The 14,998-nt window shown below is 35.4% G+C and overlaps 1 protein-coding gene across 2 annotated transcripts in view; it reads right to left on the bottom strand.

Moving 5' to 3' along the window:
- The window catches only part of SEMA3E (semaphorin 3E), a 142,881-nt gene that overhangs the window by 23,753 nt on the left and 104,130 nt on the right, over positions 1-14,998 (bottom strand). For both annotated transcript variants that reach the window (XM_062631953.1, XM_062631952.1), the window contains 5 exons: positions 7,865-7,984; positions 5,889-6,031; positions 3,033-3,147; positions 2,623-2,692; positions 1,183-1,327 (listed from right to left, as the gene is read on the bottom strand). In XM_062631953.1, the coding sequence (XP_062487937.1) occupies positions 1,183-1,327; positions 2,623-2,692; positions 3,033-3,147; positions 5,889-6,031; positions 7,865-7,984 (593 nt within the window). The remainder of the gene's footprint in view (positions 1-1,182; positions 1,328-2,622; positions 2,693-3,032; positions 3,148-5,888; positions 6,032-7,864; positions 7,985-14,998) is intronic.

Genomic DNA, 14,998 nt, shown 5'->3' with positions numbered 1-14,998 from the left:
AGCAATTTTGCTGAGTTTGGTTCTTTGCAACATTGTTTTAATGTTTCTATATACTTTTTGTAAATGGTACACTACAAGAATGTTAAAAAGTTCAGGAACCCTATTTGAGGGTAATATAATATCATTCTGTGATGTCTGAAAGCAAAACAATGCATTGTGAGGAAGCTGTTCCATTGCTTCTAGAAAGAACCTATATGAGAGAAGGACCTCGGTTGGTGGAGGATTTATTCCTTGACTAGAAACGTACTTATTCTGATTAGTTATTTTTAAACAAAATCTGTGTCTCCTTTCTAACCTGTACATCAATCTAAATTATGGCAATATTGAAATTCAATCCTTTTTGAAAAAGAGATTTAAAAGAGGAACCAGAACCACCTGATCTTGAAATAGTGGAGCATCTTTTTAATTGCTTTTACTTCCCTTAACACTTGTTAAATGCCGTAGTTTCAGCAGCAATAGAAAATCAGTGAATTGGCTTGAGTAAGCTTGTTTTTTCCAGTAATGATCTTATTTACATTGGAAAATATTGCATGTATCTTAAATATGCTTTTTTTTTTTTCAATGTAAATATAGGTACATGTTTCCAATTCATCCTGGCTTTATTTTCTCTTATTTTATTTATTGTTCTCCAGAAATTTCCATTAGGAAAAAACCTCCATGGTTCACTCAATGCCCTTTAATGACTTTTACTTTTCATTTATTTGTTTGGCAGTTAAAGTTATCAAGGGTCAGATGCAAAAAATATGTCAGCAGCCAAATTCAGAACACTTATTTTAAGCTCAATACAAAGTGAGGCTCCTTCCCAGGTAATGCACTGTGTTTCTGAATGCAGCTTCAGACCCATCTTCTAGAGATGCCTCTCTCTGCCCCTATTGCCTAGGGTCCTAGCTTTGGGACCTTTGGACCTAGACACAAGGTTGTTAAATTCAAGTTCCAGCAGGATTTTGAAAACCCCTATGTAATCAATTCCACAATTTTCCTTTGGGAAAGGTGTGCATCCAGTACTTGATTAAACTTTTTGCTGAACCATTCCACACTTTTCCAGAAATGCAGAGTATGTAAATATTCAAATAAACCTATCCTGGACTGTGAAGTCAGGAAGATTTCTACATTAACAGCAGTTTGCTTTTTCTTCCCATGTTCATTTACACAGCAAAGCAATGGAAAATAGATTGTACTTACAGAACCAGGTCTAGGATAAGGTACTTTTCTTTCATATAGAGCCCAGTGGTATTCAGGTCCTTCTTTATGAGCATATGGTCCATTGAAAGCTGCTCGGACACTTGCCATGTGGTAAACACATATAGCATATCCTCTAAATATATTGCTATGAAGTAAAATTCAAAGACATTATTAAAGTGGTATGTCACTTTCTGTACATATAATACTGGTATTATTGTGTAGTTAAAAATAAGTCCCATTTCAACAGTATTCAGGGAGAAAAACGCTACTTATTTTTCTTATATGCTTTTCTTATAACTGCTGTGTTCATTATTCTTTACAAAGTCTTTAATGTATTCATATTTATATCTACAACATTTCTTTAAGGATGCTCTGTTTTCTAACCCCAAAAAAGTAAAAATGGTGAACAAAGGCTCTAAATCATGTCTTTATAATCACAAAGTGCAGAGAACTGAATCCAGGTCTTATACATCTTTGATTAGTGACTTAAACAGTTAATCATTTATTTTCTCTAAGATTTTTCTTCTTGTTATTTTGGAAATATGGAAATCAACCACTGCTGACTGAAATGAACAGGAGTCTTTTTATACTGAATGGGAATGTTGGTTGATGTTATTAAGTCATCAAGATCACTCTATGTAGATCAATCCACATAAAATTTACTTATAAATTTTATTCACTTTATTGCACAGAAGCAATTCAGGGGTTTTGTTTGTTTTTTTTTTTTGGTGGCTGTTTTTTCAAGAAAAGTCAGTGCTCTCTATAATGAAATCACCTCTGAAGACTCCAGGTGATCCAGAACATTTTAATTAGGCGCCTGCCCTGCTCTGCTGGCTTAGGACATTCTAAGTGCCTGCATCTTTAAAGAACCAGATTGGCTTCACTTTATTCCAGAAAAAATAGCTCAGGAGAGTGAGATAGTGGCAAAAGCACAGTTGCTCTACCATTTACATCCTAAAAAAAAACAGTTGGATCTCCAAAAAACTGGTACTGCATGCTTGCACTTGAACTGGGCTGCAGTGGAAGAGGCCACCAGCAGCATCCCAGATGGTGCTTTAAGCTTCACTTGGAAGTTAGTAGGAATTTAAGCTTTATCTACTTAAACTTGAATTACAGTGAAGCTCTCAATGACAAGTAGCTTTGATAAGCTGCTGTTATAAGCACGTAGGAGTGTATATACTTTGACACCAGGAAATTTTCAAGCAGAGAAACATTTAATTAATTTGTGATCCACATAGAATGGATCACTGAATAAGACTTCAAGCTCCTGAGTATCACAGAGTAGTTTTTACATTAACAAGGAAGACTGCTGTGAATATAACAGGGATTAAACTGTTTACTATATATTTGCTAAGGGATATTTATCATGCAGCTTCTCCCTCTTCAATAGGTTGTTCAAATATTAATCTGTGGTTGATATTATTTCTTCCAGTTATTTACCTTGTAGTGTTGAAGAGGCCAAATATCACTGGATTTTTGTTATCTCGAGTTTGCAGCAGAAAAACATCCTCTGAAAAATTTAAACTCAAAGTAAATGATAGCAGATTACTTTTCTCAGCCCCCAAAAGAGAAATTTCATTGTTTGTTAAAAGTGTAATCCTATTTTACTTGCATATGCTACTTAATTTTATGCAGATTTAAAAACCAAACTTTATAAACAATGCCATACGTAAAGGCACACTTGATGATGGTCAATTCCATATATATAGAAGTTCATATAAACTGGAAACAAAACCTTAACCATTCCTTGTTAATGAATACAAATACAATATTTGACAGTCATATGTGTTATTATGAAAGTGTGTGTTTTGTATGATGGTTTTAAGTTTATTGCAGTCTAGGATATTTACCCAATTCATCAAAATGCGTATCAATTCCATTTCTCCCAGGCACAGAGCAAACTAGCCTTGTTTTGAGGAAGGTGCTCCATTTATTCACAAGCATTCGCTGGCCTCCCATATCATTCTGTGTAAAGAGAAACAAATACTGCTGGTAATTTGAATGAGTAAGTCTAGAAGCACAAACATCTCTGCTGAATTAGCCGCTCATTGTATCTTTTAATGTCAAACGCATGTGTTTTCAAACCACATGTCTATTACTAGTATACTTTCTCTGGAGTCAGTTTCCAAGCAGGATTTCACTGATCAACTCCAGGTCTCACTAAGAGCTGTGGGTTTATAAGAATTTTTTAATTCTGTACCACATCCGTATGTAGTTTTAACTATGCAGCTGTTGTAAAGCTTTTTTATTTCTCTCTTTTTTTTTTTTTTTTGTTAGCTGGATTTACCAAGTACTTTGGCAAAGTTTAACATTGTGTTAGGAGCTCAGTGCAGAGTTACATAAACATGTTTGGAAACTGAAGCCTTGAATCTATGTATAGAGCTGGTACAGCTGGGGCAAGACTGGGGCAATTGCCTCATAGTGTTCTAAGAATTTCTCAATAACTTTAAATGATTCCTGCTTTGTTATGGCTGTTTCATCTTTTTCTTGTTATTGTGTCTCTCGGACTGTTAAGAGAATAGGGCATTTAGTACCAATCAGTAATCAGGTTCTGTAAGTTCTGGGTAGCATCCTCAAAGCTATGGCCTTGTATTCAGGTAGGCTGTGTAACTGACTGTTGAAGACTTTGCATTAGAATTGCAAAACCCCTCTGACAACTTAATTCTAAACTGCTGAAATTAATTGATTTCCTCAGCTTCACACTGAGCTCTCACAGAAACAGAGCTTTGTTTTCCTGAGAAAAGTAGAAATATATGGTGTAGTTGTCTCTGTGTTACAAAACCTCTTACAGCTTAGATAAAAATGTAAAAACTCAGGAAAAAAAGCCAGTTCTTGAATCACTAACTAGCTATTTTCTTTTTGTATTCATTAAATCAAATCTGAATTATAGCATACAGCTGTGAAGTTAATTTCCAGAGCATAAAGTATTTGGAGTTTTGGACAAGTGGAGTAGAAAGGTCTGTAGGATTTTGGTTTAACCCATGGCTAGAGATAAAACGTTCAGGTGGATATATTTCAGACTAGAGTGAATTATTAATCTATTCCGACATCTACCGGAACATAGACCAAAGAATTCTTCAGATCTTAATGCAGGCTTGAATTCAGAAAGCCAACTGGCATTGTGGACATTAATGTCTTAGGCTGAAATTTGGTACTTTGTATATGTCAGATGTTTTAAGTTACACATGAGCACTCCTTAAGAAATTTTAATAGGTAATATGCTTGTGAGCATATGTGACATATACCATACATTGAGGTGACAGAAGATTTTTAACTTGAATCTTACACTTTACCCAGTAGTTTAAGTAATGAATCCCCTACACTTAGGAGGGGGAATGCAATTTTTTTAGAAACAAAATCAGATGCTAAGAAATAAACTCATTCCTTCTTTTAATCAAGCAGAAGTAGTCCCAGTGGGAATGGGAGAGCTCCTCTCATCAGCCTTACTACTGTTCAGTAAAAAAAGAAAGGAATGCACCCAAACTTCATTAGTTGTTCAGAGAGGACCGATTACGAGCAGCTTGATCTGAGGGATCATATGTTAAAAGTACTCCTCTCCAGCAACTGAGTTCTTCCTGTGTGCGGGCCGAGGGAGCCAAAAAGAGATGGGATCAACACACTAGGAGTGTGGTCTGAGTGGGAAACGGACGATTGTGCAGGGCAGTGGAAGGAATCAAAGTCTTTCCTCATGAGTTTTCTGCTTCTTCTGGGAAATCTAATTTGCTGGACAGGTCAATCATTTATTCTAGTTTCCTATCTGCACAATTTTCCCTAATTGATGTTGAGAAGAGGATAAATGAGACATGAAATTAAAAATTGATTAGCTACTTTATAAAACACTCTATAGATGATTGACGTTGCACTCTTTCTATCATTTATACATCAGAAAGAGGTTTTTTTTGTTTTAATTTACAGAATCACAGAATAGTTGAGTTTGGCAGGGACTTTTGAAGACCATCTAGTCCAATTGACCTGCTCAAACCAAGCTGCTTTGAGCAAGTTGTGTAGCAAATTGCTCAGGGCCATGTCCAGTAAGGTTTAAGTATCTCCAAGGATGGAGATTTTGGGCAACCTGTGACAGTGTTCAACCACACTCACATTAAAAACATGTTTTCTTACATTCATACAGAATTTCATGTTTCAGGCTGTGCTCGTTGTCTCTTGTCCTATTCAGCTTTCTGTTGGGACAGCCATTGACCCTGCACAAATGGATGTCAGTTAAGTCTGCCTCTTGCTAACAGAATAGGAAGGCAAGAGGGAATGTCAGAGGGGACTAGTGGCTGGCCTGGTCCTGTCACCAGGACTGTGAGGGGATGACAGTGTATGTCAGCTGTGGGAGCTGCAAGAAGCCCTGGACCTAGACCAATACTAAGGGCAATGGACCCTTGATTTGAATTGAGAATATGGATGGTAAGAGAGTTCTGCAAGCAACTGCTACCACATATCAGCACAGAGAGCTATGGAACTGAATGACAAATTTTCTGAACTTTGCCCTCCTCTTTAAGCAAAATTCAGTTTCAAGCCCAGATTTCAGATCGCTTCTGAATTTTCTAATGCTTGAGGCTGTTTAGAGGTAGTATTCTCATTCAGACCTATAGCTTACTCTCACACCCATAATAGATGACATATTTGCTTGGGGAAGAAGGCCCAAAGAGAGAAGCTTGCTTGGTTTTGATTTAGCTGGGGAATCAGAAGAAGGACCTTACCGCACATACACGTCCCACTCTGGTATATATGGCATGAGAGCTTGTCTCAGCCTCTAATGCTTTTTCAGTAAAGAAGAAATAGACTTTGTTGTCATCATGGTCTTCGTTGTCAGGAATCATGTATGAGCCAACAAATTTTGGTTCTTTAAAAGAAAACAAAAATAAATGAAAACCAAGTTTATTAAAATATTCTCTTACAGATTTCAATTCTTAAAATCAGCTGGCAGCAAAGAAAAAAATAAAATTAAAAATTCAGGGATCAATCAGTCAGAGAGATACCTGATGGTATAGCGTGATACAAATAGGAAAAAAATCTGTTGTTTTCTGGGTGAGTATCTATAGACCATGTGGAATACATTAATGTAAAACTTCTCATTGCTCCAATAAGCAAATCAATATTCCTTTGTATGCATACAAGAAAAAGACCTTCTTCCAGTCCAGTTCTCCAGGGTTTATATATTTTAATTTGGCTTAGGTTAAAACCTAGCACTGTTATTCACATAACAATCTCTGATCCCATATAAACCCAGTGCAGGAATTTCAACTTCAGACGAAAACCCTTTTAGATAAAGAAAAAGCTCTGGTAGTTCAGCCAAAAGATTATATATGAACATATATTTTCAAAGATAGAAGGTGCATTGTGTATCTTTGTCATGAAATAAAGGCCTTCCAAATTTTTCCCTGTTCAACATTTTGCTGCGAAGTTGAAACTTAAATTCAGACTTCAGTCCATACCTGTATACCTTTTAACTCCACACCAAGCAGACCTGTGAATGATTTCATCACACTGAGTTGTAGCTAAGATTTTACAAGTTCTTTAAATGAGTATGTCAGTCACACATAGTATGATATCTTAAGAAGCAGTGGGTGATGTAAGTATTTTCTAACTTTCTGTTCTGTGTGAAAACAGTAGTTTCATTTTAAGACACTGATACAGTGCTTGCTAATTTTCTGATTTTTTTAAACATACATTTAAAAATATTCCCTTTCTGCAAATTAAAATTTCAGATATAGACAAAATGAAAAGCAAAGTCTGAGACAATAATTTAGAAAATTCTCTCTTTAAAATAAAGAAAACTTCCAGATGGAAGAGAAGACAAACTTCATTTGTGTATTGTGGATATCCACATGATTGTATTTACCCCGGTCTTTTATATACCCAGTTAGAATGCTCATTTCAGGAAGGATCTAGGTATTGGACTTAAACTGTCTTTTAAAAAAGTGTTTAAGTCAAGTCTTAGGTGAGATTCATGTAGGAAGAAGTGTTCTCTTCTGATTTGGGAGAAAACTGCTGTGAAATTTGATGAAATATTGCATTATGTTTGGAGCAAAACAAATTAAGATTCTGATTCTCCGTTTCACAGAAACTTTGACATTCAATGACATCTCATATTGAAGAGTATGAAACAATTTCCAAATTTCCCAGCGCACGATTTTTCTCCATATTTTTATTGTGGAATACTCAAATGTTCTTCTCTAAAGCTACCTGGTTTAACTTTGCTTCATTTAACTGTACCTTTTTTTATTTTACGTTATTGCATGACATCTCTTTACAACATAATTTGATAAAGATTGAGTTGTTTAATTGCAACATAAAGATGAAATGATCTCATCTAGAAAAAAAAGAATGGTGTGCTCTAATGAGAAGTTCCCACTAGTTAAATAGAGTATATTTTACTTATATCAGGAGTATCACAAAATAGGATAGAACATTCAGAGTGTAAATTAAAAGCAATGTTAAAAGTAAAAAATGAGTGATTTAAAAGTTCCATTTGTTAAATCCAAAATGTAATCAAGGTAAAGATTTCAATATAATCATCCTGAAAGGGGGTTCATGAAAAAAATTCATGAAAAAATAGTTTAACCAACTTAATCTGCAAATGGATGTATGTATGCATGAACAATATATTTTTAATTTCTGGTTAAACAGAAATTGGTTAGTAATCTGAAACAACTCTGGTTCTTCCTTCTCATACCTTTCAACAGGCGTTCACTGTCAGGTTCTGTCCGGAGATGGGGCATGCGGTTCATGGTGCGAAATAGAGCAGCATCTCTTCCCCAGTAGTCACTGTAGAGACCAGTAAAAAGTTCACCACCTGCAGACCATACATTAAAGAACAAAACCAAAACAATTTGGTAATGCTTTATGTATGAATTTCAATGCCTATGACAGAAACTGCATTATAAACATGGCACATTAGAATTTGTTCAAATTCAAGGAAGGCAAATCTGTAAGTTACGTATGGTCTAAAGAGCATATGGACATTGCTCCTACCAGCACTGCAACATATACGGTTGGAACGGCATGAGGACAAGAATTTTAACTTTCATTTATGGGCTCAGACTCACTTTCGGAATTGACTTCATGACTTCAGGGTAGATTCACACACAATACATGAAGCCCTTAAATTAACATCTAAGTATATCTGCCATGTTAACTTCTGCCACATTAGGCATCTAAATTCAAAGATCTCACTGTCATTCAGTTAGTGCCTAGCCCCAGAGACACCTACCTAAATTTTCAACAGTGCAAGGACTATGACCAGTGCTTTACTTCTGGGCATTTCCAAATGTCTCCTGGTCTTGCTAATGAGAAACAACAAATCACTTGGTTCCCAAACTGGAAGATACATATTAGGTTTATGAGCCATAATATGGGATGAAAATGCAACAGCAAGTTTCAGAGGATGCAGTTCTAGGGAAAAGAATGCTCATGGCTTCACTGAACCACTGATTTGGGCTACGCTGCATGGATACAGGTCAAGGCTAAACTATACCTGAATCCACTCAAAGAGGGGAGTTTCCTGAGCACAGTTACCAGATCTGGCTCTGTGCAAAACATGGCTGAAAAAAAGATTAGTTAGTGAAGCACATAGTGAAAAAACTGGAGGCAGTTATCTCCCCAGCTGGAGAGGTAAGGAGCAGAACCTACTACTTTTGAAATGACTTCTGTAAGCAAGCACATGTTTTATGAGGTCAGGGGGGTTTTCCAGTCATCCTTCTGGAGCTGTTCCACTTAACTACAGTGTGGATACATCTTGCTAGCTTAGTTGTTAAAGAAAAAGAGCTTGTTTTACTCTGATCTGACAATAACTTGTTTTCATACCATTAAAATATTCAACAGAGTAGGGACAGGATCTGATATGTCATCCATCCTGCACAACTAGTGATGAATATTTCCTGAAAAATTTATAGGAACAGAAATTGGGTCCCATTTTCATAGGATTTAGATAACATTCACAAATGAAGCAAGCATAGGAAAATATTAAAAATAATATGCTGATTGCCAATAACTGTAGAAAATCTGTATGTAGTGGAGTGCAAATAAATCATACATGTGTTCAAAAATTCACCTTCTCTCTATCTGACCGTCTAAAATTGTGATATTGGATATATTTTGCTTTAGTGAAATACCATCAGTAAATCTACCTTTTAGTTATGCATGGGTGCCTTTCCCCTTAACTGACCAAGCATTAAGAACAATATATTTCACGTCCTTGTGGATTTAGGCTATAGCTTTTAGGCCCAGTTTCAGAAGCTGACAGTTACTGTCACTAGGTGGCATCCCTGTGTCAGAAAATAACACGGCAGGAGTTAAACTGCATAAGAAAAGGAAGATAGTCTTTAGTTCGTGGCTAACCTGATCAGAGTTTTCAGTAACACGGTCCTACCTGCTAATTGAAATAAACACCACTGATGCATTCAAATTACATTTGATGGCAGGATTATAGCAGGAAATTTGATTATACACGATTATTGCAAAAAACAAGGGTTTTCTCAGTGGTCTTCCTCAAAGTGTGAATTCTGTTTCTCTTAAGAGATATATATGAATTGAATGGTACCATAAGCCTGAAAAATGATTCTGAAAACTTTACATTTTGGCAGCTGGGGCTGGTTCAGAAACCTCTGTTAATTTGGAACTGAGAGCCTTTTTGCCTTGCACTTCACCATACAAAGAATGGATATTGCTTCGTAAAATACATGGTCATGATTTGGTGTAAAATATTGGCAAGTGATTTTAAAAGCGAATATAAATTATAGCATCAATACAGGTTAAGATTACTCAAAAGTAGTAGAGGATTTTATTTCTTAAACAACACAAATTTGCTTAAACAACAGGATTTTTCAGTGTCTGAATAATGTTCTAAACAGTCTTCACAAGCCTGATTAATGAGTTACATTAGTCATAAATCCTGCTTTAAGAATTCCATTGGAAAAGTATCTAGGACTGGCTGGTTTTGTTTTTATTTATGGTGATGTGTGATACAAAATGTAGTGCTTATTTCTTTTCAACACCCTAGAGAATCTTGGAAAATACATCAGTGCAGGGTAAATTATTCAGAGGATGCACATATTCACATATTGCTGGTGATCAGGATTATCAGATATAACTCCAGATGTTCAGAATTTTGGATATGAAGCCTATTCCCTCTGTTTGGCATAGTTATAAAATGTTAGAACACATAGCTAACCTGCTGCTATGGCATTCTACTGTATACTGGGGAAGTTCTGACTGATTTTATCTGTGAGATCCTAGGGGTAGAAAAACTGAAGTTCCAGTCTTGGATGGATATTGTTCCATGAAAGAGATTGTACGGATACAGAAATGAAACCTGATTTTCATCCTGAAGTGTTACTAAACTGAACACAAGTATCAGGTGTGAGCAGACAGGTCACTTCACCTAAGGAAAGCAATGAGAATATACTGGTGAGTGTGCCTGGCAAAGATCTCAGCGTAAGAGCATTCAACATAATTCTGAGATCTTTTACACGTTTGACATTAAAAGGATCTTCTCTTTCCCTCTTTAGCTGACTTCTGCACATCCTTATATCCAAGTTACAAATTTTGAAAACTGCAGGTTTTCACAGGTGCTGAATAATTATAGTTTTAGAGACAGCCTGAGGTTGAGGTTTAAAAAATCCTGGCAAGATTTCTACTTGTCTCTCCTCCATTGCAAAGCTATGCATATCAGCTGCATATCAGCTCACTCCTGCCTTGGTTGCAGGGTTTATACTACTGCACATCACACTGATAAACCAGTTTCTTCCAGTGAAAATCAACTAAGCAATGTCACAGAACTTCACTCCTACCCTCTTCCAGTCTAGTCTCAGCTTCACATGTTTGACAAATTAATTGCTAAAGTTTAAGTTTCAATACAACCTGGTTGATCTTGATGAAATAAGAATAAAAACTTTCTCCTCTCCTTATTTATACAAACAAAAAATCCCATAGACCTCAAAACCCAGTTGTGGCTCAAGTGATTCATTCGCACTTTTTAGCTATCATATATTTCAAGAAAACAAATACTTTCAAAGTTCAATGGGGGCCACTTAAAAGAGACCTTTATTTTTTGCCCTATTCTCAGAGAAAAAATATTAACAAAAACTGAATACAAACTTCTTCTAAATGCAAGAATCCCTAAATGACAACCCTTAAAGAAAATCAGATTGGAGCATAAGATTTAATTTAAGAAACTTAATATATACATAGAATTTTTTTAAAATAGGCTCCTTCCACCTTAGAGGTGTGTTTTCTTCGTTTGTTATTGGCATGTTTTGTGTACCTACTTCAAACTAGAAGGTAATGCAAACATAAGCTACTGTTTATCAGTAGTCTTATTTGTTTAAATGTAAAATTCATGTTATGAATAAAGGAGCAGAGTGCAATGAGTAGAACGTAAGCAGCGCCTTTAATACATTTCTTTGACTGTCAGCCAGTTATTACTGACTGACAACTAAAATCAGAATACCAGTTTACATTTATTGCAAGAGACACCTTTCATGGTAGGAAAAAAACAAATTCGAAAGAAATTAGCTACTGCTTAGCTGGTAAACTTCCTCTGTATATTTGTACTTTCTGTCTGTCAGTCAAGTATTCTGTCTCCTATTTAAGGAGAAAATGTATTTATTTTAGCTTATTGTCTGGAATAAAAATAAAAAACACAAATACATGAAACTGTTTTAAAACTGTAAACCCAGAAAATATTATTGGAGTGGATTCCCTGGTTAGAAAAGCATATTCAATTGTAGTTTAGATTTTTCACCACTTGCTCATGATATATTGCAGGTAACAAAACCTAGACATAAAATAATTTCTCCGTTTTCAAGAACTAGTGTGGTCTAAATTAATCCGTGTGCGTGATCTGATATCAAAAGTAGTTTTTGCTATTGAAAACAGATGGGAAAGTTCATTAGAAATAGAAGTCCAAAAGTTTTATATGCCTCTTATCTAAACACATACATTTTATTCAGCCTGCCATCCAACATCTATTCTGTTTCCTGATGCTGACAATAAATTGCTAGAAGTTAATTGTTCATAAACTGAGGAATTCATCACAAGCTACTTTACCACTGGGTCAGATAACCTGTAATAAAACTTATGACAGCATGAATATTTGATTTTAAAGCCAAGTCACGAACTATTGTTTTCTTGAAGTGGGTATTTAACTGATGTGTTGAAATACATGAAGAGATACAGAACAAGGAATTCTCTTTCTTCCTAAATTAATCTTGCTAACTCTGGTCCTAATTAGTGATGAGGTAAATGTCTTTTGAAGATCAAGATTTTAAAAGCTTTTAAACTTTTATCAGAGGTATGTCAAATTTCCTTGTTGGTCTAATCTTTACCATTGGTCAATAGCCACACTGGTATAGGCTGCTGTGTTAATTGGAGTTGCAGAGGTGAAAGCAGGTTTAGAATTGTTTAGCTACGAAGAAGAGGAAGCTGAGATATGAAAGCCTTTACTAACAGCTTTGCATAAAATTTTGTCAAGGACATACACGTTGGCTGAACCTACATGGGACAGCGGAGGCAGCTCCGGGGTGCAGCTTTTAAGGGCCTGCTCCTTACAGAGATTTCACTTTCTGAGAAAATTAGAGTGCATGAGGAAGAATGGAATACCCAAGAACCATAGGAAAGACTGGAAAACCATTCCTTGAGGGTGCCTCGTGTAGTTGTTATCTCCTGTCATAGGGTCGTGGCCACCATGAGCTGGAATCAGGGCTCAACTGAATAAATGACCACCCCTTCCTTCAGAGGGCACTTGGCATTAGAAGTTTCAGTCTCATTTTCAAATGTTAATTAAAAGATTCCTTAATATTCACCATATTTTTGTCCATGTCTTCTACCCTTTTCAAATGGATGCCTACAGAGATAAAGATATAGCTTCTGGAGTCTAAGAAGCAGTATTAATTCTGTTTATTCTGCAAGCTCTAGTTAGTAGAAGTTTGCAGAAGATTTTAAAATACATGGAAATACAAACATTTTAGGATATTTTACCAAGTGTTGCAAGTGTTCAATTCCAGTAGTATAAAAAAGATGAAAGCATTAATAAAATAATAAACTGCTTGAAGAATTTCGTTATGTTTTTAAAATACAATTCCATGACCACTTGAAATCATAGAATTCCCAATGGAGGTCTTTCAGGTCATATTAGTTTTGATGAAGGGGTAAATTTTTTTCTCTTTTTTATGTTGTATCAGTGTTTTGACAAAAAGAAAGATATTATTTTCTCATTAATTTTGCTGCATTACAATATTTTTAATTTTTTGGGGTTGATTTTATAAGTCTTTGTCAGTGGATGCCCAGATTCTGATTAGCATTTATCAGGAAAGGTCTTATTTAATGGATTTCTCTTTCAGATAAAATGGTGAGGATCCATAGGACCTCCCATGATACAGGCGAACTAATGTATAAGCCGGAAGCACAAGGACTAACCATTAATCTTGAAGTGCTCAGTGGAACAATCTGGCTTCCATTTAAGCAAATAAAATTCACATTGATGTCACAGTAGGAACATGATCAGGTTAATTTATTTACTTAGTTGTGTATGAGGAAAGGTTGAGAAGGACTTCAAGATTAAACCATGAGGTTTCAGGACTATAGCAAATTCCATGGGATGAGTCTTTGTTCCCAGGCTAAAACTGAAATCTGTTAAAAGCTGTAGAAACAATTTAGAAATCAGGGTGGAAGAAAAGCATAACAATCTGTGCTTCATGGATTTTGGAATGTCAGTCAAAATGCATCTTTTTTTATTGAACTCTTTCATGACTTCTTAACCCACTAACTGTTAAGAATTTGAGCTGCATTTTTTTAATGGAAATGAACAATGGTTTGATTGCTTTCTGCAATTTGAAAGATTTGACTTTACTTGCGAAGATCTTTCTTGTAAATAATTTGTTAATGTAAAAGAACAAATAAACCTAGCATGTAAAAATACATCTGTCACTCATGATCAATACTTCCTCACCACTGTGGGTGAGCTATATCATTATAATTATTAATTAGAGAATTTAGCTGTCCAATTTTAAAATATGAAATCAAATGTAAGTATAAAAGGGCCCTAAAATCCTTTTAACATTTTTTTATCCCTGAAAAGTTGAATGTTTATATGAACTTTAGCCTCTTGTTTTCTAGCTCTTTCTTTTAACAGCTATACCTTCCAAATGCTCAGTTTTCTAAAACCAGAAATTGTTGCCTAAGTGCATCTAGCTTTCACCCTTTACCTGCTGTTCCAGTCTATTTTTAGTCAATGTACTATAATACTGTCAAGACTGTGTTTGCTTGATATCACAAAATGTTTTCAGGAAAAAATTACAAAGGAAAAAACATACGGTTTGCTATACTAGAACTTGAAATGTCCCAGCCCTACACTGATATGCTCACCAGCAAGGCATAGAGGAGCACTATCTCAGCATGCCTTTCTGGCACTGCAGGAGTTTGAAATCTATTTTTATAAATGTGGAGTATAAGATAAACTCTCCTAGCAAAGCACCACCACTTTTGGATTATTTTGTTAGAAGGCAGCATTGAAAAAAATCTATTTTGACCTCAAAAGCTGTAATTTATATGAACAATAAATGCTTGATGAAAAAACCCACCAAACCAACAACAGTTAAATTCACATGTTTACAAGATGCTTGTTACTCAGAATACATCTCAGGGGATAAATAATAATTTTGTGTATTTGTCTCAGTAATGGAAAAGATTAATCTAGACATATTGCTTTGCTTTGAAGAAAAATAGGAAATTGTTATTTTGAAAATCACACAACAATCAATTACCTCTTCAGGATGGCACGTGTCATATAACATCTACTCACTTCAGTGAG

Source organism: Pezoporus occidentalis, unplaced genomic scaffold, assembly GCF_034315485.1.
Source record: "Pezoporus occidentalis ecotype Australia unplaced genomic scaffold, CSIRO_AGI_Poc_V1 ctg38, whole genome shotgun sequence".
In the NCBI taxonomy this organism is placed as follows: Eukaryota; Metazoa; Chordata; class Aves; order Psittaciformes; family Psittacidae; genus Pezoporus; species Pezoporus occidentalis.
The sequence above is the reverse complement of the archived record's forward strand: the minus strand, read 5'-3'. Positions and strand labels throughout refer to the sequence as shown.